Raw genomic sequence first — 25,775 nt, 5'->3', positions numbered from 1 at the left:
AGGTTTCAGACTCCGGCACCCATCTTAAAGCCCAAGGCATATATAAGCCCTTGGCATTATATAAGCCCGGGAGGTTCCAGACCCCGGCACCCATCTTAAAGCCCAAGACATATATAAGCCCTTGGCATTATCTAAGCCCGGAAGGTTCTAGACCCCGGCACCCATCTTAGGCCCAAGGCATATATAAGCCCTTGGCATTATATAAGCCCGGGAGGTTCCAGACCCCGCCACCCATCTTAAAGCCCAAGGCATATATAAGCCCTTGGCATTATATAAGCTCGGGAGGTTCCAGGCCCCGGCACCCATCTTAAGCCCAAGGCATATATAAGCCATTGGCATTATATAAGCCCGGGAGGTTCCAGACTCCGGCACCCATCTTAAAGCCCAAGGCATATATAAGCCATTGGCATTATATAAGCCCGGGAGGTTCCAGACCCCGGCACCCATCTTAAAGCCCAAGGCATATATAAGCCCTTGGCATTATCTAAGCCCGGAAGGTTCCAGACCCCGCACCCATCTTAGGCCCAAGGCATATATAAGCCCTTGACATTATATAAGCCCGGGAGGTTCCAGACTCCGGCACCCATCTTAAAGCCCAAGGCATATATAAGCCCTTGGCATTATCTAAGCCCGGGAGGTTCCAGACCCCGGAACCCATCTTAAGCCCAAGACATATATAAGCCTTTGGCATTATATAAGCCCGGGAGGTTCCAGGCCCCGGCACCCATCTTAAGCCCAAGGCATATATAAGCCCTTGGCATTATATAAGCCCGGGAGGTTCCAGGCCCCGGCACCCATCTTAAGCCCAAGGCATATATAAGTCCTTGGCATTATATAAGTCCAGGAGGTTCCAGGCCCCGGCACCCATTTTTAGCCCAAGGCATATATAAGCCTGGGAGGTTCCAGGTCCTGGCACCCAGTGGAACCCAAAGAAAGACAAGCTTTGTTTTGTTATGGTGGGGAAGGATTCAAATATTCAATACATCACACAATAAAGAAGTTGTGAATAACATTAATAATAAAGGATTACAAGAGGTGGGGCTCTTACGGCCCAATTACAAAAAATATTTCAAACTGTGGGGTTATCAGAAGGGCTCCCGTCTTCCGTTGTCAGAGCTCCTTTAGCCGGGGCCGTCTCTGCATCTTCAGCTCCTTTGGCACTAGGAAGAGAGTCAATGGCCTTGTCCAAATCCAGGAAATCCCTTTTATCAGAAGGCCACAGGCCGACCTCTTCAAATTGATCTCGGCTCTTGTAAAAGCCGGTCTGGAAAAAGGAGTATGACTTGTCCACTACCGCTTCTTGGAATTCGGCAGATGAAAGGAAAGAGGCCTTCAGCTCTTCTTATGATTTCAGGCGGCTTTCCAGCGCGGACACAGCCTTCTTAGCCTTGTCCTTCGCAAGAGCCGCCTCAGTTTGAGCTTCTGTAGCTTGGCTCTCCGCCACGATTAGAGCATTTCGGGTTTGCCCCAGATCGGTCTCAGCACGTTCAAGATTCACTTGAGCAGAGTGAAGAGCTTGTTCAGCCGTCCCTAGAGGAGACTGGAGGCTGGACACCACTTGATCATGAGTTTGCCTCATCATCAACAGCTCTTGCTCCAGTCTTTTATTTTCCTCCGCAGCAGCACGGGACCTCTCAGCCTCCACATGTGCCCGATCTGTTTCGATCCGACCAAATCGGGTTGCATCTTCGTAGCTGTCCACCAGCATATGCAGTCCCTGAAAGCATAGGTGTCAGAAAGGAAAAGCAGAATACCATTAAACTTAGAAATATAAAACTTACGGATAGAATACGGTTGGTGCCTTCAAAATATTTAGCATTGGGGCCCCGGTGGTAGAGATGGTTTTGCTCCGCAGGAGTCAGGAGGTCTTTTAGTAACCTCACTCCTCGACCAAAGGCGCCGGCCTGGAATATACTCTCCTTGGCACCTGGAGGGCTTGAGCCCGGCGCGGCCTGGTAAAATGGGGCCAAGGGCTGGAAGGAGGGGGAAAGGGGAGCCACCTCTTCCAGATCACTGAGAATGACCATTTCTGGCTCCTCTATAGTCTTCCTCTTCCGCGTCAATGGAGAGGAAGGACCCGCAGTAAAAAGGGTCTGATCATTCGCCACCCCGGTCTCCACAGGTGGGACCAGAAAGGGATCAACAGAGGGTGAAGGAGCGGAGGCTACGGGGATGGTAGCAGCAGTAGCAATCTCCTGACCCTGAGCTTGCTGGGCCCTGCGTTCCTCCGCCAATTGAAGGACTCTGGCTTTCCTAGCCGCATCCGCAGCCCGGGCCCCTTCTTTCTCTTGGGCAGCTGCCTTCTCGGCTGCCCGTTTTTGAGCGAAAGCCTGCTTCATTAGTCGGGATTTTTTCTTCTTCGGGGCTGGTTCGGCTGTACAAAACATCAAGGGAGAAAGTTGGAATATTAGAAACAGCATGTAAGAGAAGCAAGTACATGATAACGGTAAAGCATACCAGATACCGGGGCCGAGTCATCATACTCATCGATAATCCGGTCTACCGGATCACCTACCCGGGGACCCAACCCGTAATCATTCAAACTTTTCTCCTCCAGGAGAGGGGCTAAAGGAAACTTCTGGTTTTCCACTAGCTCTTGAAATCGGAGATAGGGTTCTTCCAGTTTATAATTCTTAGGGAGTTCGGGCTGAAGAGGAAAGGCTGTCAAGAATTGGGTAGGTCTGGTTCGGGCGCCAGAAAGCTGAACATAAAAGAACCTTTCTTTCCATCCCTTCCAAGAGGAAGGGGTGTCATCTAGAAAGCGGGCATTTTGCCGGGAATTCAAAGAGAAGGCCATTTCAGTGAAACGGCAGGCATAATAATAGTGAAAGACGAGAGGGGTGATGGCCAAATTGTTTGCTTTGAAAAGGACGTAAGTGGCAGCCATCATGCAAAAAGCATTTGGATGAAATTGTTTCAGAGGAACCTTGTAAAAAGCAGCATTTTATAGTAGAAAGGATGAACAGGGAAACGAAACCCGTTCTTGAGCTGTTCCCTGAAAAAGGTATAAAACCCCTCGAGCGGCTGGTCAGCCCGGCCCAGGGGCCCGGGAATGAGAATAGAATACGCAGGAGGGATGTTACCCATAACTCGAAGCTCCTCTATGGATTCTGGGCATAGGGTACTGGTAAATTGGGAGAACCAGTGACCTTTAGGGTTTGATTTGGGTAAAGGAAGAAGAGGGTTAGAAGCAGAAGCTTTAGCTTTGCCTTTATCCTTAGAAGTCCCAGTTTGGGCCTTCTTTGGACGAGAGGAGGAAGGGGCTAATCTTGGTTGGACACCGGAAGTGACAGGGGGTGGAGAATCATGGCGTAGGGCCGCGGACTCTACATTAGCAGAGCCACGAGCATTGGCACCAGATGTAGAAGAGACAGATTCCGACATTTTTTGGGAAGACGACAAGGTAAAAGAAGGGGACACTGAGTATAAGGTAGAGTAAAAACTTACAGAAGAAGGACGGAGCACGAACAAGGGCGGTAAGAAATAATCTTGAAATGCAGAATCGCCGGACCCGGAGAAACTTAGAAGCCTGGAAGGAATGCGTGAACAGAGAAAGTAAAAAATGAAGGAAGGGGTTTAGTATTTATAGGTGAAGAACTTACATCCAGGCCGTAGATTTAAAGATGATCGGAGGGTAAGGATGAGCTTGGGAAGTTGAACCGGGCAGCGTAATGATCATGCGGGCAGTTGAAAGGACAAGTAACGTCCACTGACACCTGCCCGTCACTTCAAATTCTAGGGCTGACGTCAGCCCTACAGCATTTAACAAAATTTCACAATTTGTTTAAAGCCCCACGGAATGGTGATACCCCGGGAATTCAGGGGTATCAGGGCTAAGAAGAAGCAGAAGCATCAAGGATGCTAGTCAGGACAGCGAACAGGGTTCTAGCCCGACTATTTTAGGGAGGAGTGGTGATATCCCGGGAAGTCAGGGGTATCAGGGCTAAGGAGAAGCAGAAGCATCAGGGATGCTAGTCAGGGCAGCGAACATGGTTCTAGCCCGACTATTTTTAGGGAGGAGTGGTGATATCCCGGGAAGTCAGGGGTATCAGGGCTAAGAAGAAGCAGAAGCATCAGGGATGCTAGTCAGGGCAGTGAACAGAGCTATACCGAGTCAGGGGTGTCAGGGCTGTATTAAAGCAAGGGTAGCAGGGCTGTTAGTCAGGACAGCGAGTAAGACTCTAGCCCGACTATTTTTGGGAGGAGTAGTGATACCCTGGTAAGCCAGGGGTGGCAGGGCCAGGAAAGGCCAGGGGTGTCAGGGCTGTATTAAAGCAAGGGTAGCAGGGTTGTTAGTCAGGATAGCGAGTAAGACTCTAGCCCGACTATTTTTGGGAGGAGTAGTGATACCCTGGTAAGCCAGGGGTGGCAGGGCCAGGAAAGGCCAGGGGTGTCAGGGCTGTATTAAAGCAGGCTAGGAGCTTCAGGATCCCGGGAGACCAGATCTGCATGACTTAGACAAAGCCCATGTCTCAAGGGCATGATCCCCACGACTGCCATAATCCCGAGCCTTCCGGCTCCATCATGCGTCACAGGTAAACGTGGGTAACTCCTGCACACACGATCCAGATCGTGGCCACTACCCTGGAAATGCGGAGTGACTCTCTCACTCCAAGGCCTATAAATATCTGGCCACAGGCATTTGTAGAGGTATGTTCATCTAAAATCCCAAAGCACTATACTCATTTTTCCTAAAAGCCCACTCTATTTCTAAGTCTGACTTAAGCATCGGAGTGGCCCCGTCGAAAAACCTTCCGGCGCCCCACTAACGTGCTTTCATTCTTTTCCCTTGTGTGCAGATCATCCCGATCCAGGAGGGACAAACCATATTTTACACCTACTAGTCCGGTCATCACGTCAGGCCCACTTCACTATCCTGACAACCCGGGCCCCGGTTTGATAAACCATCATCATAAATAAATAAGAACTGTTGGCTTATTTATTCATAAGAAAGAAATAAATTTGGGATGATTCAAAAGAACATTTCTAAAAACTCAAAGCTCATAATTTCAAGAAAGTTGTGTGTGTATTTTTCCTTTTGAGTAATATAGACACGTAAGATATTAGAAAATAACATGCATGTTTTACTTTGAATAATCAATAAAAAAAATTTCACAAAAATTATGTGAGACGGTTGTACGAATCAATTTTGTGAAGCATATATCATATTTGGGTCATCCATGAATTTTTTTACCTTTTATGCCAAAATATTTTTTTTGATAAATATGGACAACACTGATTTGTATCACGAATAAATATTCGTGAGATCATTTCATAAAATAGTCTCTCTAATTTTTTTTTCAAAAAAGATATATATACAAAATAAATATAAAACGTTAAATTTAAGTCATGTAAGTAACCCATCGGAGCCTTACGAGCGCTCCACACCATGCATCGCATTTAGCATCTAATAAGGAGAAAACAACGGTTAATACGATGATATTCTAAAGGTAATAATATTATAATTAATCGTATATAAAGGGCATGTAATTCAACTACGAGTAATGTTATTGTTAATAGTATTAACGTAGAAAAACATGATCAAATATCAATGAACTTTAAGGTAGCATGAATTCGATAGACATCCTCAATATTGTTATTAATGTACCTTTTGTCGAATCTTCTGTTTTTTTATATATATTAAAAAAAAACAATGTATCACAACTTTTAATGAACTGAATAATTTTTTGCTCAGCAATTTATCAGAATCCCGTCACTAGTGTAGATGAAGTGTTATTATTATTATTTTTTTAAAAAAAATAAATTTTACCTCTGGAGTTTTACACGTTTCATTATAACTAGTGAGTGGACACATGCATTACGTGCTTGTACAATCTTTTTCTAATTAATTTTATTTATATTTAAATAGGAGTAATATCATAGCAATAAAAAATTATTGAGGGACTGACCGGCTAAATCGGTGTGGTATAAATCTACTGGCAAGCGTACCAGGTCAAGCAATAGTAAAGTAGACTGAGAGTCCAAGTATCGATCCCACAGGGACTGTTGTCAATTCTCAAGAATTAATTATTTTACTTAATCTAGACAAAATAATAAAAAACAATTTGATTTAAAATAAAATAAAAAATGATTAAAAAATAAAAATAAAATAACTAAAGATAAAAATAATTAAAACTAAGATAATCAAGACACACGTAGGTACCGAACAAATCATGTAACATGTAGTCGATTCAGGACTCAGATTTAATCTTAATTCACGGGAATTCTCCTAATTTATTCAAAGGAATATTTCTAGAACAATCAAATCTATTCAAATATTGATGAACTAATCTTTCGTAATTCTAATCAAATTTGAATGCATTAAATATTTGTGAAAATTCAGTTTGCACCCAAACCGCACACTGAAACCGAATTCTATTTCTTGTCGATTTTACAATATGTTGATTATCAGAGTGATCGAAATCAAAACCTCCTCTGTCGACTTGGAATCGATTAAAATGCAAGCAAACAGTTGATCAGACTATTCACAAGACAAATATAAATCTGACAATCAATAAAATAAAATCAACTCTAAAAAATCCCAAACAAACATCCAAGTTTTCTACATGAATTTGTTCGGCCCAATCACGCCGTCTTGGTTGAAAACAAACTACTCAATAATTGAAATTATAATTCAATAAATAAAAATAAAGAAGAACAGAAGAAGAAAAAGTGTAGAAATCTTCTCCCAAGCTTTGAATCCGCCTCCCTTGTGTTGTCTGCGTTCGGAACCCCTCTTTCTGATGCAAAAATCGGTATTTAAGTGTCCAAAGATCTCTAAAAGATAGCCTCCTTTTCGACCAAGAGTTTCCAAATATATGGAATCTGCAAGCCACGCTCGCTCGAGTGAGCAACTCTCTATCCCGGAAGATTTTTGGCAAGTCTGGCTCGCTCGAGCGAGCATAGACTCTCGCTCGAGCGAGTAGATTTTTCTGCTCCGAGCGAAAATTTTTAAAAATTCATATCTTGATATCTAGCCGTCGGATCGAGCTGAAATTTGGACAGCAGCTTCAAAAAATCTTGAAATTTAATCTGAACGGTAAGATCGGATTTAAATCTCTCTAAAATTAAATTTGAGTTTTCGACCAAAGCTGCTCCGTAATTCACTCTTCAACAATTTATTTTCCTACAAAATTAACCCGAGGAGTGAAATACACACACATAAACTAAAACACATAAACACACACATAAAATAATATGAATGCACACAAAATAGACATAAAAATAACATGAAATAATGCACACAAAATGCACTTATCAGGAACTAAAGTACAATTTGAAATGTCAAAATACAAAAAAAAAACAAAAAAAAAATAAAAATAAAAGTGTGATCTATATCATATAAAGATAATTTTTTAGCCAAAATGCTAAATACGAAAACAAAATGCACCATCATCACCATGATGTGAGCGAGAGAAAACATGTTGACCAATCATTTTTATATTTTCATAAAATATAACACAATATAAGCTCATACATTTCAATTTAATTTTTCAATGTGGGACACTTGTCATTTACCTATTTATCCATCTAATTAACAAGCTCAATCTCTAGCACAATTTTTCATTCACATAAAAGTTCAGATGATTAAAGTCCAACATAATTTTGACCAAAAAAAGATGGTGTCTTCTTTATGTATAGACTATAGTATAGATACAATAGTTTCTCAAAACTAATGGTCTAAGACATTTCAGATTTATAGGTAACTTTTCATAATTGTGAATGATAATTTATTCATATCAATATACCATTCACAAAAAAAATTTATTAGAGTGGTTAAATTTCTATTTTTTAGAAATTGGTTAAAAATTAACTTTAAAAAAAATGGGTAAAATTAGAAAATATAGAACAGTGGGTCTTTTGAAAAAAGTAAAAAATCTCGTCAAAAAAAAAAAGGACGAGGGAGTAAAAACTGAATAAGGTCCCACCGAGATTTGAACTCGGGTTACTGGATTCAGAGTCCAATGTCCTCACCACTAGACCATGGGACCGATTTGAAAACGAGTTTCAACGTATATAATATATTGTAGGTAAGACAAACATTAATAACAATATTATGAGTTGGGTGTCGATAAAATAAATATCTCTCGTCGAGTTTATGCTATTATAAGGATATTATCTTAATATTAAATTTAATAGTTAAAAATTAATCTGGATATGTGGAATACAAAAAAATATATGGATCTCGCTTATATAAACAAAAGTTAGATCATTAGATATAATATTGATGCGGACAACAAATCAACTATTCGAATCAGCGGAATTTGGGTGGTCTACCAACTCAGGAGATCCGAACTCAAATGATCTCATGCTTCAACGGGTCACCTGACAAATTTGAAATCCAATGTTTGATTTCATGTGGGTTGTCACCCACTTCACGAATAAACGTTAGAAGGCCGAGTGATCACTTGATGAAAATCCTTCAACGCTCAAATCAGCGATCAACTATTCAAATAGTACAAAAGTAGAAAGCTTTTGGATATTGAAAAGTCACTTACCTAGAATGATAATGATTCATGACATTTATAGACATAGCGATGCGAGATTAAACTGCAGACTAACCCTTCTAGAATTTAAAAATTAGTAACTGCCCTCTTTAAGAATAAATTTTACAAATGGAGCTACACATTTTATTTATATACTGAATTTTAGATTACACTAAAATTACTAAAATGTGTTTATACCAATAAAGTATGAATGTGTTACCCATTATTTTATAAGCTTATAGCATCTCATCAACTCAAAAGTCGTAACTATAAAATTAGTGTAAGAGAGTGTTTCAGGAAACTTATTAAAGCAGTATATAAGCTCCTATAGGAGCTTTTAAGTTGTCACATCACATTTTAAAAATAAATGATTAAAGTGTTTGGATGAAAAATTATTTTAAGAATTTAAAGATGCTAATGTGTTTGATATTATAAGATATTTGTATTGTCAAAACTATCAGAAATGAAAGTAATATAAGTTGTTATGTATATACCAAAACAATTTGAAATTTTATCATAAATGTTAAACATTTATTTAAAAAATAAAATTATTTTATATTTTAATTTAAAAAAATTAATAAATTATGTAAAAAATGGGTGTGAGGACACGATGGTTATTTAAGAAAATATATAAGGACAATATGAAGAAGTAATATATTCAAATAAGACGTGTTCTAAAAAAATATGAGTGAACAAAAATTTTTTAAAAATAGATTATAATATGTCAAACAATTTATTTAGCAACTCAAAGATATCTGAGAAAAAAAAAATTGACAAACAAATTTAAAGAAATTATAAGCTCAGAAACAACTTATAAGTTGTTTTCAACTAAGCATAGGCAAACACCCCCAAAATCTATCACATTAAATTTCAATTATTTCTAGAGCGTCAATTTGGGTTAGACTCGCCGGGTTGGCCCTGCCCGCCACATAATTTAAGTGGTTGGGTTGAAATTTTTTCAACCCAACAAAAGGTGGGCCTAGATGGGCCAACCCGCCTAGGCCCACGACCCGCGCGGGTTGACCCGCCGCGGGCCTGAAAAATTAATAATTTATTTTTATTTTTATTGTTATATATGTATTTTTTAATAAAAGTTGTGATTTTTTTTGTATTAATTACTTTATATAAAATTTACACACATGAAATCAATAATTAAAATTTTTATTAATATGTTCTTATTAATATTTATTTATGAAATGATATTTATAATTAATTATAATATTTTGTATTTATTTTTATTTATCGTGATCCAACCCGCGGGCCGGGCCGCCTAACCCGCAACCCACCTTGGGTTGGGTTGGGTTGAGAATTTTCAGCCTGCCAGGATGGTGAGTCGGCCCGCCATCGACCCACCAAAAAGTGGATTTTTGGTGGGCCGGCCCGCCCCGCCATGGGTTGGCCATTTGACAGCTCTTCCATTTCCATTAAAGCTGATTTTCGTGATAACTTTGAATTTCATTGTCTAATTGGTTCTTCAACTTTATTTTTGTTGAATTAAAATAAGTAGCATATATTTCTGAAGAGATTAAAATGGATCAATAGAGGCGCACAACATGAACTCGTGGAGTGTCAAAAAAAAAAAAAAGGTCAAATACTTGTAGATAACTCATCGTAAACCACAATCCAAAATCAAGACAAAAGAACACGTTTCCGGTGGATTAAAAAAATGTTATAAAAATACTTTCTTTAAAAAGTATAGCACTTGGTTATAAAAATATTTTTAAAAATAACACTTTCTAAATTTTTTTTAGAAGTTATAAATTTATAGCTTTTGATATTTTGCTTTTAACCTACGCTTAAAAATATAAATAAAAATATTTTTCAAACAGTAATCCAAACTAACTCAAAAATCCCAAATTTGAAATTCAATCATAATAATAAATTTTTCTCCCAAGATTTTCTTTAAAAAAATATCTCATCCCACCCCCTAAGATGGTCTCAAATTGGGCACCACAAATGATAATTTTAACACCAAAATAAAGTTTATTTTAAAAGTATTTTTTATTGTACGTGTGGACCGGTTTGATCCATCACACAGAACATTTTATTTTTTTCATGAATAATCAAATTAGTTATTATTTATAATAAAGTAACATTTAATATTAGTTGCCTATAAAACTTTTGATTTTTATACCGTTTATTCAATATGAAAAGTAAAAATCAAGTATAAACTTAAATTGAATTAATTATATAATGGCTTCAACACTATTTAATACCTGAATTTACTAATCAATTTGCAAATATATATTTAGGGAGTTGATATTTATACTTTTTTTTTAATTTACACTCACTTGTGAGTAAATTGAACACATATTTTATACATGAAATAAAGTGTAGATAACACAAGGTGGAGTGTAAATATCAACTCCCTTATACTAAGTAATGAAATGAATAATTAATCTAAAAAACAATAAGAAACATTAAATTTTTTTTGGGGTTAAAATAGAATTATGGGTTACAACTCATAACTTCAATTTTTGTTAGAAATTGTATCAGCTTCCTAACAATAATAACGAGATTTGATCCAAATCAATTTTCTAATTTTCTCCGAATCTTAAAAATAGTCGAAAGAAAAAGGAAAAGGACACGGTTGTTTGAATTTGCATTGTGGGGTTGAGCTTCTTCAGTTTCCGCTTCTTATGGGCCCTTTTCCCCCCCGGCTCCTTGTAAATTGACAGCCTAATCAACAGCCTGTAAAGGGCCTTTTTCTTTTTAATATCAGAGAAGCAATGCTACTACTTGAACTGGATGGTGTTTTTGAGCTTTTATTATGGTGCAAAAACAGTTCACTCTGCGTCACATTATTACAGGTCTTTAAGCTGTGTACTGCGTGAGGTAAATGATCTTGAAAAAAGCTTTGATTTTTGTCTCTTTTATGATACCAAACTTCCTTTTCTCTCATACCCTTTTTCTTGTTTTGTGCCAAAACTGAACCTTGAGTTGTAGTGGTTTGCGAAATCCTGTTGGGTTGATTTGCATATAGATCTGGGAATTTTGAGATGCTATGATTCTTGGCTCTTTTCTTGGGGAGCGGTTTACTTTATTGTTGTAGAATATTTGTTCATAGGGATTGGAGAAGTGTAAATTAAATCTTTGTTTATCAAAGGAAGCTGCTTGAGGTGGATATTTGTTGCTCAAGATGTCATCTGCTATGGATTTGGTGAAGTGGGTTCTTATTTTTGTAGCTGTATTTGTGCTTGGGCTTGTTGATATGTACAAATCTTATGCTGAATTTACTCCCACTGATAATTACTTGCTTGCTTGTGGATCTTCGCAAAATGTGGCATTTCTTGGTAAGAACTATAGTCCTGATTCGGTCTCCCTGAAGAGCCAAGAGAATTCTATTGCTGCCACCTCGAATTCCAGTGCCCCGTTCCCTATCTATCAGTCTGCTAGAATCTTTACGAGGGCAGCATCATACAAGTTCGATATCAAACAAGAAGGCCGGCATTGGGTTCGTCTTTATTTTTATCCAATCCCGGGCAACAATTTGACCTCTGCGGCGATCACTGTGGTGACTGACGATTTTGTGCTCTTGAGGGACTTAACTTTCAAAAGCTACAATGGTTCTTACCTCTTCAAAGAATATGCAATCAATGTCACCACAGATAGCTTGTCGATCACTTTTGTTCCTGTGAATGGTTCTGTTGCGTTTGTTAATGCCATTGAAGTTGTATCCATCCCGGATAACCTGATTCCGGAACAGGCATATGCGGTTTCACCCTCTGGCCATTCTGAAGGGCTTTCTGGACTTGCTCTCGAAACTGTTTATCGTGTAAACATGGGTGGTCCTCTGATCACAGCTCAGAATGATACCCTGGGAAGAACTTGGGAGAACGATGAGAAGTACCTTCATGTGAATAGCTCTGCCACGAATGTTTCTGTCGACCCTTCGAACATAAAATACGGTGCTTCGGTTTCACCAGAAATAGCACCGAACTATGTTTATGCTACTGCTGAAACAATGGGAGATGCAGATGTAGCCAATGTGAACTTCAATATCACTTGGGTCTTTTTAGCTGATCCGAGTTTCTCATATTTTATACGAGTTCATTTCTGTGATATTGTGAGCAAATCCATGAATAGTCTCATATTCAATCTGTTTATCAATGCTGATATTGCCCTTGAGAGTCTGGACCTATCAAACCAAGCTGGAAACTTGGACGTGCCTTATTACAGAGATTTTGTGTATAAAATACCAGCTGATTCAGATACATTGACTGTTAGTGTAGGTCCAGACACGAGTGTTGATGTCTTAAATGCCATAATGAATGGTTTAGAAATCATGAAGATAAGCAATGAGGCCAGAAGCTTGAATGGACTTCTGTCGGTTGAGGCTCTCCTCGTGTCACCTCCCAAAAGGAACAAGATGGGCATTATAATTGGTTCTGTGGTTGGTTCTGTGGTTGCATTGGCATTAACAGGATTGTGTTTCTTCTACTTCATGGCTCGTCGACCTAAGTCTTCCCATGAAGGAAATTCATGGCTCAGACTACCATTATATGGGAACTCTTTGACTCTGTCAAAAATGTCCACAACTTCTCGAAAGAGTGGTACCGCTAGCTGCATATCATTAGCTTCTTCCAATCTTGGTCGAATCTTCATGTTTCAAGAAATAATGGATGCCACGAACAAATTTGATGAAAACTTGCTTCTCGGTGTTGGTGGCTTTGGTAGGGTGTACAAAGGAACACTGGAAGATGGGACTAGTGTTGCCATCAAACGAGGAAATCCAAGATCCGAGCAAGGCCTTGCTGAATTCCGCACTGAGATCGAAATGTTATCCAAACTTCGTCACCGCCACTTGGTGTCTCTGATCGGCTATTGTGACGAAAGGTCAGAGATGATTCTTGTGTATGAATACATGGCAAATGGGCCTCTACGAAGCCATCTGTATGGAACCGATCTTCCACCTCTTTCCTGGAAGCAGCGCATTGAGATATGTATAGGTGCAGCTAGAGGAATTCATTACCTCCACACAGGAGCAGCTCAAAGTATCATTCACCGTGATGTGAAAACAACCAATATTCTCTTGGATGAAGCTTTTGTAGCGAAGGTCGCTGATTTTGGTCTGTCCAAAACCGGACCTTCTCTCGATCAAACTCATGTCAGTACAGCCGTAAAGGGCAGCTTTGGATACCTTGATCCTGAATATTTCAGGCGGCAACAACTCACAGAAAAATCTGATGTGTACTCGTTTGGCGTCGTTCTTATGGAGGTGCTTTGTACAAGGCCGGCTTTGAATCCGGTGCTTCCCAGGGAGCAAGTCAACATTGCGGAATGGGCAATGGCTTGGCAAAAGAAGGGAATGTTGGACCAAATCATGGACAAGAACCTCGTAGGAAAAGTTAGTCCTGCTTCTCTAAAGAAATTCGGCGAGACAGCTGAAAAATGTTTGGCTGAACATGGAGTTGATAGGCCCTCAATGGGCGACGTTCTGTGGAACCTCGAGTACGCTCTTCAGCTGGAGGAGACAGCTTCTGCTCTCACGGAGCCTGATGATAACAGCACAAACCATATCCCGGTATTCCCGATGACCCCGCCGGAGCCATTTGATACCAGCATGAGTATGATCGAAGGGGGCGCTTTTGGGACTGATGATGACACTGAAGATGGTGCAACAAGTGCGGTTTTCTCGCAGCTTGTGAATCCGCGTGGAAGGTGAAAGGAACCATTTGCTGTGGTTGTAATTGTTTCGAGACAAGAACAGCCAATGTACCCTCCTTCCATACAGCATAAAGTGATGTGTAATTCTTTTATTCTGGAAATTTTCCACACTTCATATATATTATTCAATGAGCATAAATTGATTGTCAATGGTTAAATTTTTACAGAAGCTTGTTTTCTCACTGAATACTAAGATATTGAAGGGAACCCCTAATTCTTTACCCGGCTGATTGCTTATCAATAGGTGTAAATGAATCAAAACTGTTCTATAGTTATTTGGAGCTCGATTCGATAAATATTCGTTCAGCTCGTTTAATAATATTCGTTAAGATAAACAAATCAAGTTAAAATTTTACAATATTCGGTTTGTTAAAACGTGAACATGTTCGTTAATAGAATCATGACAACTCTTAGATATAATAACAATAATTTTGATATTTGATTTATAAATTTTACGATTTTATTGGGGACACATATAGATAAACTTTATTAAATTTTTTATTGGAGTAAAATTACAAATTTAATTAAATTTTTATATTTTTCTATAAATATACAATCTAGTTTTTAATAAATTTAATGGATATTTAAATTTATAATTTATATTTATTAAACTCATTTATAATTTACGTGTATTTAAAGTTTTTAATTTTTAGTTACTATTTAAAACTGTTAGCATGTTGAAAAAAATTTAGTTGATTATGCACTTTTTCGGAATAAAATTTATTTTTGGGAAAAAAAATTTCAGCGTTGCGGGTTCGATGATTGTGTGGAGCATATTTTTTTGTTGAAATATTGTGGTGATATGCTCAGGGGTAGCCATGTTGGTCCCTCCCTCAGATCTTTATCGATCGTGCACATCCTTCGATTTAACTCATAATCCTCTAACTTTTGGGGTCAACCCTTTTAAAAGAAATGCTATGAATTATGAAACAAGATGGAGAAGTGGTTTTGTGAGATTGAACGTGTGTCTGGAGAAAGGAATTAAACTGCACCAACGGGATCAAGGCCCACAAATTATCCCAAACGCAGGCCCATATATGGGGATTCGAATCCCCCAGAGCACCCATTTCCCGTTCATCTTCAGGGCGCCAGAAAAATGTCCGAGGTCTTATCATCCGCTTATCTTACCCGCGGTTGGCCCTTGAAGCGCCCGCGCCCCACCGCCATCGCTTCTTCAACGAAATCTACGCGGAACCTCCGAGCCTCAGCTTCTGTGCGCCGCCCAAGATCATTTGCTGCAGTCGATTCTCTCCGTCAACAGGAGCAACTCTTCGTCCCTGAGGTACGAGGAATGCATTTGCTCATTCTTTTGCATATTGTTCTTACGGAATCGATTATTCTTCTGAGAGAAATTCGATGGTTGATCGTGTAGGTTGAGAAAGCTGTGGAGTCATTGTACTCGGAGTTTCGGGCAGTGGATAATTTGGTGGCGCGAAATACTGCGCGAGTTCTTAAAGCTTTTCAGAATGCACGAGTCGGATCTCATGTGAGAATTTTTGCTTCTTTATTTATTTGGTGCCATTCTGTTTATTTTGCTTAAGTTAAGTTTATTTCAAGAGAGTTTTTTGGAACGCCGTAAGAATGATTAGACGACTCTCTCTGTGATATCCAAATACAGGGCAAGTTTAGTCGGTAAATGTACTTTTTCTGTGCAAAATGTGGTGCTGATTTTCTGAAGGGCTCGCGAATTAAGAGAGACTATAGAGTGACCTTACTTCTTGTGTCCTGCAGCTGCTTACTTTTACTTGAATAGTTGATTGTGTAATCATGTACAAGCATGAGTGGCTAGGTTGGTAAAATAGTTGAAATTGAGAATCTTTGGATCCACACTTATTTCAGCGCTTCTAGCTGACCAATGAAATTTTAAACTTGGGGCCACGAGTCATAATCCAAACCGGCAGGTCAAGGGGTCACGATTTGCTGACCTTTAATCTTAATCATGGCCGAGCACGGGTGTTTCCCTGATCCCAATTATTTACTGGTTCTAGTTCATATTGAACCAATAACAATTCCTCGTCATGTATAATATAATAAAACTGAACATCATGAATGACACTATTCCTCGTCATGTATAATATAATAAAACTGAACATCATGAATCGTGTCCCTAGAATGTTATGTGGGAGTTCACTTATGTTCCAGTTCAAACAAATGACTAAAATCAGTAACTTGCCGCACTATCAAACATGAGAAACCGTCAGTGCCATATTACATGAATGTCATGGTGCGATAGCAGTAGCAAAGACATAACTATGTTTGTTGCCTTCACTTCTACTGAATGCATCATTCTCGCTGATCCCAATAACTGTTATGAATATTCATTCCTTTTTGTGTCTACGCCAGCATTTTGGTGGTAGCACAGGTTATGGTCATGAAGAAGCTGGAGGACGAGAAGCTCTAGATCAAGCTTTTGCAGAAATTTTTGGTGCTGAATCCGCTATTGTTCGAGCACAGGTTTTTGCAATCGTTCTTGATTTATCTCTGTTTGGCTCTGACTGTAATAACGTTTCTTATTTCCCTCTTTTATTATCAGTTTTTTTCAGGCACACATGCTATTACCTGTGCTTTGTTTGCTTTTCTAAGGCCAGGAGATGAGGTATATTTATGTTTTGTTCTTGTCAGTTCTTGATAATGGATTCAGTTCTTTGTCCATGCCATTTTGTGCTTCAGATTTAGTTATTGATACATGTGGACTGATACTTTGTCAGCTTCTGGCAGTTGCTGGTGCTCCTTATGATACATTGGAGGAAGTTATCGGAATCAGGGACTCCAACTGCTTAGGTTCTTTGAAAGATTTTGGAGTTGAATATCGAGAAGTCCCAGTTAGTTATTTAGCCATATGTTTTTTCTTTCTCGAATATTGACATTTATTTTTCCTATATGTTATGAGTGATCAAAGTCTTTCCAAATTTTGAATCAGCTTGCTGAGGATGGAGGGCTTGACTGGGATGCCCTAAAAATTGCTTTGAAATCTCATACAAAATGCGCGCTCATACAGAGGTCATGCGGTTATTCATGGCGTCAAAGCTTGAGTATCAATGATATAGGAAGGGCAATAAAGATTATTAAGGTAAACATCTTGAGAACTGGGTTCATGCCACACAATCTGGTGTGTATTTGGAGTCGGTGATGATATTCAATATTGAGGAGATGCACAAGGGCCACAAGACTTGGCCCAGAGAAATCTCATCATATTTGGGCATTTCAATTTTTGAAGGCGTCTTCTTATCGGTTTCTGCATTTTATTTATGTGATGTATATTTATTTATGCTTATTGACCTTCGATCCAATACTTTGCATGTATATGTACAGTTGCAGAACCCTAATTGCTTGGTCATGGTGGATAATTGTTATGGTGAATTTGTGGAGAGCTCCGAGCCTCCTATGGTGGTATGCCACACCGCCTGTGCTTTTGAGATTCCTTTTCCTCCTTTGAATTGTGAAGTTTGTGTGATGCTGTTCATGGTTGACACTTGACAGGGTGCAGATCTAATTGCCGGAAGTTTTATCAAAAACCCTGGAGGAACAATTGTACCCTGCGGAGGGTATGTTGCTGGAAGGGAAAAATGGGTAGCTGCAGCAGCTGCTCGTCTCTCTGCACCAGGTCTTGGAGTTGATTGTGGTTCTACTCCTGGTGATATTATGCGTCTATTTTTCCAGGGTTTATTCCTTGCACCACAAATGGTCGGGGAAGCTATTAAGGTAACCATTTACCATTCCATTCTTCTTGTTTTCAACCTTTTTTATTTTGTCGTATCTGCCCTGCCATGATATGATTTGCCTCTCATTAGGGAAGTTTTCTGATAGCTGAAGTCATGGCAGCTCGAGGATTCAAGGTGCAACCGGGGAGTCGGGTACCACGCCATGATGTTGTACAGGTCAATGCACTATATCCAGTAAATTTTTACATTCCAAATGTGAATACCACCATGTTTTCATTTGTTCTTTTAAAATGTTTTCACATAGTTGCTCTTAGGATAACTACTTTGGGTGAGTGATATTTCCTTATCAGCATGATGACTTTTGTTGGAGGGGTAGGTTGCGTTGTCTCCAAGTTCACTTGGCAGGGATCCAGGGCTCGTGTGAACTTGTCTACATCTCCATCATATTGTAACTTGTTATTGTGCAAGCTGTAGCAGAAATAACTTGAAAAGTAAAATTATAAGTCACTACACTGTTTTCTTTTCTTTTCTTTTTTTAGGTGAACTACACTGTTTGCTTTCTCAAGCCCTATTGCCTGCATTTGTATTGTCAGAATTGTTGCTTTGGAGAAATCTATTGGGCTTGTTTCGTTTAAAATATAGTTTAATCAGCACAGCTAGTAGCTGACACTGATGGTACGCATTTTCCGCTCTCTGCTTTTAGGCAGTACAACTTGGAAGCCGTGAACGCCTGCTTGCCTTCTGTGAGGCTGTGCAGAGAAGTTCTCCGGTTAGTTCATTCACCAAGCCCATAGCAGGTGCTACTCCTGGCTATGCATCTGAGGTATGCTTTAACCGAATTGATGAATACAACTGCCTCACTAGTCACTGCAATAAAGTGGGAAAATTCTGTGATAGTTGGTTTCACACAATTCATGACATATTGTGCGCAAGTACTGATGATGGAAACTCCTCATTCTGTGTAATTCCCTTTTCAATTCGCTGTCCTATGGCATTTCTGGTGATCTAGGCCATATGCCTGTAAGTCTAGTTTGTGATTTCGGTCTCTTAGGCATACTCATTTTAATTTATTGAAGTTTCCTGCGTCTGTTTTCCTTGTTTTTATCGATAAATCATATTCTCATGGATTCACGCGGCGTTGCCTTGTCATGTTGTGTCATGTTATGAATCTTCTGTTTTGTAAATATATGTTTATATATTTTTAAAATCCATCAACCAGTTGTGTTAGTATGTAAGTTAAGCCCTCTCATGTTTAGTTATCATCCTTTTTGGTTTGTTCTTCCGTTGTGTAGGTAATATTTGCTGATGGAACTTTTATTGATGGAAGTACTAGTGAACTTTCATGTGATGGACCACTCAGGGAGCCTTATGCTGTTTTTTGTCAGGTGAGCAACCATTTTGCCCTTCCCCTTAATGAATGTAATAACCGTGTTATCGTAAAAAGCATATTTCGCATAGATCGTTTTACAGGTCATCAACTTAAGATGCTGTCAGAATTTCTTGAATAGGGTGGCAGCCATTGGACTCAGTGGGGACTAGTTCTAGGGGAGGTTCTAAAATCCTTATAATACAATCATCTTCCATGACAAAGCCAGGGTTCTTTAATGGCATCAACGGCACTATTCAGTAAATGATCATTGTGAGGGTTTTTCCCCCTTGTGTGGTTGCTCGGCAGCTTGCTTTCGACGCGTTTTCAGGGATATGACAGGTTTATGAAGGGAAATGAACCTGTCTGGTGGAAGAAAAATCTCGTGGTATACGAGGCTCGTCTTACATTGTTCTGGTTGTTGATGTCCTGTTTTTGGTTTTTATCCCACCGTTCTTGGTTGATGTAAAGCTCGTGTACTGCTGTACGCTTGTTTTACGAGAAATGCGCAGGATTGCAGACAGCCATTAAGCCCCATAGTGTTGTGTGATTTTGACTTCTATGTATGTGGTTGTCATGCATAAAATAAGTTCTTTCATCACTGCACAAATCTTGGTTTCGCAGCAAACAATTGTAACTCGATCCGAAAGACTTTCGATATTCGATGCAATTTGTACTAAAAAAAATTAATTATTGAGAGATAATCTTTATTCGATTTAATCTATGAATTTTTTTAATTTAAAAAATATTATTTATAAGTATGATCGATTTGATCTGTATACAAAGTCAGACTATGTCATACAGTCATAGAATGACTAGTACTCGTGCCTCGATGTGAGGTTATATTTTGAAACTTGGGCAATTGGATGGTTTTACTTTTTCAAAACTCTTTTATTATAGATATATATATTTTATTTTAGATTAGATATTAAACCATATGAAAATCTAAGATAAATGGGTTCTTAAGCTTACAATAATATGTTAATATTATAAAATTTAGAGATATTTTTAATTAAAAGTTTGACAGAAAATGTAGATGTGCTAGAACGATGTTTTTTATTTAAAAAAATATTAAAATTGAGGTGAGACATTGATATGTGTTGTATTCTTCTTTTAAAAAAATATATTATGTAAATTTAATTAATTATTTGCTTTATTAAAAATAATAATTATTTGCAAATAAAGATCTCGTACAGTGGGCCCCATGTACAAAATCCATTTGAGTTTTATCCTGCTCAAATCATGAAGTTTACTGTTGAACTTCCATAGACACGCCCCTTCAATTTTCCACCAAGGACTTTGCCATGCAAGCACTCTTACAAATTTCCATCCATTTTCCGACTGCAAACTCTCTACACAAACAAAATGACTATCAAACCAAGAAATATAGCTACAAGTTAAGATTTTTACAGCCCATAAGTTGCTACACTGGTTCAAGAGTAAAGATCGAGTTTGTATCCAAAGACGGCTTCAAGACCGGAGCTTTGAGGAATAGATTATCATATTTTGCATCGAGCTGGAACAAAGATGGGATTCTGGTGAGGAGGGGGAAACGGGTTGTCTTGGTGAATTTCAAAAAGGGGTTTAATGGGATTGGCGGCGGCGACGGCGGCGGTGGAAGGGTTAATAGTGAGACTGCAAGGGTTTTGGGGAATCTTGCTTTGGCAATTCTTTTGACTTATCTTTCTATGACTGGGCAGCTGGGGTGGCTTCTTGACGCTATTGTTTCCCTTTGGGTATCCCTCTGTTTTCTTTTATATGTGATGATGAAGTTTTTATGCTGTTTTGAATTGTTAGATGTATCTTTACGTTTGTCATGATTTCAGATGTGTTAATGGATGCATTGCCAATCTTTGTGAATATATTATTTGGCTGTTATTAGCTCCCAGTATTGCATCGTTGTGGCTAACATAGTATCACGGGATTGTAAAATTCATGAGTTTCTTAAGCGTTATAAGAAGTCAACATTACTGTGATCGAATTGGCACGACCCTCGGATTGTGAACTCTCTTGTTAATGGAGGGAGGGAAATATGCGTCAATGTTTGGCTTTGTGGCTGTTGTGAGTTTTGAGTTCACCTCAAGTTTTTGTGTTTGTAAGTATCCATTTGGGGAAAAAAACCGTTGTCAGTGATGCTGATTAGCATGCTAGTCACAACTCAGAAAGGCCAGATTGTTACCATTTGCAATCTTTATTTTTTCCCCCATTTAAATTCGATTTGGTAATTGTTTTCTGCAAATGTATCAAGCAATCAACAAGAGTATGCAATAGTACCATAGCAATCTAGTTAGTGATATCAGTTAAGCAAACGGAATATGTTTTGTGACATGCATCTCTTGAATTTGGTTTCCAGGTAGAATTTCTCAACAGCTTGAATTCTAGATGCATCTGCCATGTCCATGAATTCTTTCAACTATTTGGATTAATTATTCGTAATGCGAATACATGTTTTTTTTGTTTGTGCTTTGCGAAAACAAATTACTCATTAGAAGTTATGTGATTCATAGTTATAGTACGAACAAACAATAATATCCTCTATGGTCAAGCAAACAGCTCAAATGTGAATATGTTTGTTCTTTAGGATATAAACTCTGATTTCGAGTCAAATCGAGCCCGTGAATGTGAATTTTCCTTTCTTTTTTCTTATTTTCGAAAAAACAATAACATCCTCTCCAGCTCTTTATTTTGACATTACTGATTCCTTAGATTCAGCTTATTGCAGTGCTTGTACCAATTGTGGGCATTGGAGCATTTCTTTGGTGGGCTGGGCGAGATATCGTTCAAGGAAGCGTATGATATCCTTAACTTTCATTGGGTGCCCAGCGTTTCACCTACGATTTTTTTACTATGTTAGGAAACTTTATGTCCGTATTGTCACATGAACTGATTGTATATATTTGCCTGATGAGATTTGAATGCAACTGAGTTGTCTAGTGAACGTTGAAAGAAAAAACAAGATCCTCAACATCTTTGATAAATTTCAGTTAAAGATCACGCTTCACTTTCACAGTCGTGAGTAGCAGTTCCACTTTATGTTCTACATATGTAAGATTAATGAAGCACGTGTTAAAATATTCTTACATTTGTTTCAAGGCCGAGTGTTATTCATTTGTACATAGGAATAAGAATTGGAACGGCATTTGGACAAGGGATCTGAATTGAGCAAAAGGTGCCAGAGAGGTTGTGATTGCCAATGAACTTTCTGAACCGCTTTAAAGTCAACTTTTATCCGACAAGGAAATACATTTTTTTGCTCCATTTGGATTTTTGTTTTCTTGCTTGTATATCATGTTATCTATCTGAAATAAAAACTAAGATTACCTTACAGCTGTTTCTTTGGTGTGTCATCAATTGAGTTTATTTAAATGCACTTACTTTTCAACTTCGAATGTGATTATGTTACTAATAGAAACAACAACAATACAGTGAACAAAGGTTGACAGTCACACATTGCATGTGCTACCAGGCTTGTGACTTATTACGTTCACTTGTGTTTTAAAACTGTATCCATTTACGAAAGCGTTTTACATGCAGTGCCCAAACTGTGGAAACGAATTTCAAGTTTTCAAGTAAGATATGCTCTTCATGATATCGTAATAAAAATACGTATAATTTCCAATATTTCAATGGCTGATTGACAATTTATCCATTGCAGATCTACACTGAAAGATGATTTGCAGCTGTGTCCATTTTGTACCCAGCCATTTTCAGGTAAAGCTAAGGTCTAATGTATCAAAAGATTCGGAACAAAATCAAACCGTTGAGATTATCTGTCTTAAAAGGAATATTTCTACGTGCTACCCCAATAAATATCCTTCAAAGTTCAAATTGTTAGGGCATATGTGGGACCTAGCAGGATAGGTTTGAGAAGCCCCTCATGTCTTCCGTGCTTAGATGGCTTCTTGTTTGTGCGTTTTGCAGTGGTGGACGATGAATTTGTGAAGGAAGCCGTGAAGTTCTCGAACCAAGCGAAACCATTTGATCAAGCATTTGGTGGCTTTTCTCCTCGTAAAGAAAAAGGTTTGGTCATCACAAGTCTATGATTGCAATTTATCAAGGATTTCATTATCTTTGCAACAGAACTATGCTACTATTACTTGGAATTTATTGTGTTGATGTATCTTAATCTTATGTACAGGTAAGAAATCATCTATTGCTGTTGTGGATGTGGAAGCCGAAATAAGAGACGCCGATTGAGCCAAGCTTCTGCACAGGAAGTCCGTAGTACATGAAACGATCTATTACCCATAATGCCTAGTATTTTATAGTAAACAGAAAGGAGAAAGCATGATGATGTCCAAGGTTGGTTATAAATCGCCCTCGTGATTTGTTTGATAGGGTTTTCGGATGCGTTTCCTAGCTCTAGCTTAGAGGTTTCAGAATCATGTTGTGCACTTGTATCTCATGTTGTACCATTCTATTTGACAGTAATGCTGTAAATTATTATGCAGTTGAACTCCATTGTTACTTTATCTTGTCACTGTGTATTGTTGTCAACTCACAGTATCGTGTGGGGAATCGGATGATCCGTCAAGAAGCCGAACCGAACCGAAAGTTCTGCATGGGAATGAGGCCGTGGGGTGCAGCAAACGATCAGTATGATTGAGAAAAACTGTTGACCCGAGCCGAAAAATGATACCTTTAATCAACACGAGCCGTATTTTGTATTAGAGATACCGAATATGGTTTCGTGACCAAAATGTATTTTGTAAGATTGAGCGCTTGTATGGTTGGTAAAGGATGTTATTTTTTTTTTTTCGAATCTAGTAAAGGATGTTATGTAAATCAATGATGGCCAAGAGGCGTGTGCTTTATTTTAAAAACAACCATCTTCTATGTATTGAAATATATTTGAGCTGTTGATTTGACATTCAATTTTTGGGTGTAGAATAAGATATCCAGTTCGATTAATTATAAATATAACATATCTTACATAGGGTTTAGGACCAGATATTCGGTTCGAGACTTAATTATAAATATAACATATCTCACCTCGGTTCAAAATGAGAACTACTTGAATACATATCAAAATGAGAACTGCTTGAATACATATGAGAGTGTGACATTTCAAGTGAGGTAATAATCTCTGGAAGATCAAATAATTTTTTCTCATAAATTAATTTTAACATAAAAGAACAAGTTATCCGATTGTGTAAAAAATAATTTTTTTGTGGTTGAATGATATCCTCTTCATAGAGCAATTAATTGGCTATTAAAAAATGATTGTTGGCGGCGAAAATGCGATTTTGTGGCAATCATCAAGTGACAAAAGGCTACCTCTAAACGACTATCGCCACTAGATAATCTTCATTATTCCACCAATATTATCTCACAATTTTTTTATTAGAATATGTTGAAAATATTATATATATATATATATATATATATATATATATATATATATTAGAGTTAGAATGTTGAATATTGAGTTGTAAAATGTTGAAAATTAGTGTGTGATGATGTAGATGATGATGTATTAATTTTTGGACTAATCTCCAAATGAGATCTATAAATAGGTCTCTCCATTTGTGAAGAAATACACAATTGAATTGAGAGAGAAAAATATTGTGAAGTGTAGAGTTTGATATATTTTGAGTTTTGGAGTTTTTACTTTTTACCATAAATTTTTACTTTTTCACAACACGTTATCAGCACGATCGCTCGAAGGTTCTCTGTAATTTCCGAAGCTCCAAAATACAAGAAGAAGTCAAAAATATTCAACAAGTGAGAATATTTATTTTTACTATTTATATATTTTTATTATGTATATATTAATATATAATTTCATGTTATAATATAAAAGGCTGTCTATGACACCGACCTTATAATAACGTGATATGATATATATTTATTATGTATATATACTAACTATATTTGTATAATTTCACAATATTATATAAAAGGTTGTCTGTGACACCGATCTTATAATAATGTGATATGATATATTATACCTGACTTTATACTAACTATATTTGTATAATTTCACAATATTATACAAAAGGCTGTCTGTGACACCGATCTTATAATAATGTGATATGATATATTATACCTGACTTTATACTAATTATATTTGTATAATTTCACAATATTATATAAAAGGATGTATACGGCACCAACCTTATAATAATGTAATATGATATACATAATTATTTAATTATGTATATCATTATAAGCATCGCATGATTATCACAAATTTTTATTCAACACATAATCATTTTTTTCTTACCTCCAACGGTCACAAACGGTCATAAACGACTAGTTTTTTGCCTATAAATATGATCACTCAAACTCATTTTCAATCACACCAAAATTCATTCTTTTTCTAAATTATTTCTTCTCGGTTTTTCGAAGATGGAGATGATGGCATTTCTAAGGCTATTTTTCATAACGATTATGATCATCATGCTCACGAGTCTTGTACTTACCGGCGATTATCCACCGCAAACTTTTTATCTATTTTTAAACATAATTGTACTCGTCGTTTATCCATTATTTTGTATTGTCATATTAATGAAAATTAACTAATAAAATACATTGTTATTTTTCTAGTACCACCATGTCAAATTTGGCAAAGATTGAATTCGTTGCGCTTGA

The 25,775-nt window shown here is 37.8% G+C and overlaps 3 protein-coding genes and 1 non-coding gene across 7 annotated transcripts; 3 read left to right on the top strand and 1 right to left on the bottom strand.

Moving 5' to 3' along the window:
• Positions 1-7,919: 7,919 nt before the first annotated feature.
• Positions 7,920-7,991, bottom strand: TRNAQ-CUG (transfer RNA glutamine (anticodon CUG)). The gene has a single exon. It is a non-coding gene; the product is annotated as a tRNA-Gln (tRNA).
• Positions 7,992-11,117: 3,126 nt separating this feature from the next.
• LOC140877842 (receptor-like protein kinase THESEUS 1) lies at positions 11,118-14,303 on the top strand. 2 transcript variants are annotated; one of them, XM_073281428.1, is made up of 2 exons: positions 11,118-11,321; positions 11,593-14,303. In XM_073281428.1, exon 2 carries the CDS (start codon positions 11,626-11,628, stop codon positions 14,149-14,151), a length of 2,526 nt encoding a protein of 841 aa, XP_073137529.1. In that variant the 5' UTR covers positions 11,118-11,321; positions 11,593-11,625; the 3' UTR covers positions 14,152-14,303. The 2 variants fall into 2 exon arrangements, with proteins under 2 accessions (XP_073137529.1, XP_073137528.1); XM_073281427.1 differs by having other exon boundaries at positions 11,554-14,303.
• An 836-nt stretch (positions 14,304-15,139) lies between these two features.
• On the top strand, positions 15,140-19,873 carry LOC140882502 (uncharacterized). Its single transcript, XM_073288551.1, is given in 12 exon segments — positions 15,140-15,435; positions 15,526-15,639; positions 16,497-16,684; positions 16,686-16,749; positions 16,862-16,975; positions 17,074-17,223; positions 17,466-17,543; positions 17,634-17,855; positions 17,945-18,031; positions 18,519-18,638; positions 19,108-19,200; positions 19,286-19,873. Coding segments are annotated over 12 exon segments (1,485 nt in total). The 5' UTR covers positions 15,140-15,249; the 3' UTR covers positions 19,355-19,873.
• Positions 19,874-20,415: 542 nt separating this feature from the next.
• LOC140882403 (uncharacterized) lies at positions 20,416-24,037 on the top strand. 3 transcript variants are annotated; one of them, XR_012150206.1, is made up of 7 exons: positions 20,416-20,917; positions 21,894-21,971; positions 22,716-22,750; positions 22,837-22,892; positions 23,103-23,201; positions 23,320-23,483; positions 23,633-24,037. XR_012150206.1 is itself a non-coding variant. In XM_073288392.1 (6 exons), the coding sequence occupies exons 1-6, from the start codon at positions 20,486-20,488 to the stop codon at positions 23,376-23,378; spliced, it is 759 nt and encodes a 252-aa protein (XP_073144493.1). In that variant the 5' UTR covers positions 20,416-20,485; the 3' UTR covers positions 23,379-24,037. The 3 variants fall into 3 exon arrangements, 1 of the variants encoding a protein (XP_073144493.1); XR_012150205.1 differs by having other exon boundaries at positions 23,686-24,036; XM_073288392.1 differs by having other exon boundaries at positions 23,320-24,037.
• The last annotated feature ends 1,738 nt before the right edge of the window (positions 24,038-25,775 follow it).

Source organism: Henckelia pumila, chromosome 2 (assembly GCF_033568475.1).
Source record: "Henckelia pumila isolate YLH828 chromosome 2, ASM3356847v2, whole genome shotgun sequence".
In the NCBI taxonomy this organism is placed as follows: Eukaryota; Viridiplantae; Streptophyta; class Magnoliopsida; order Lamiales; family Gesneriaceae; genus Henckelia; species Henckelia pumila.
Note: the sequence above shows the minus strand (reverse complement) of the source record. Positions and strands in the feature narration are given on the sequence as shown.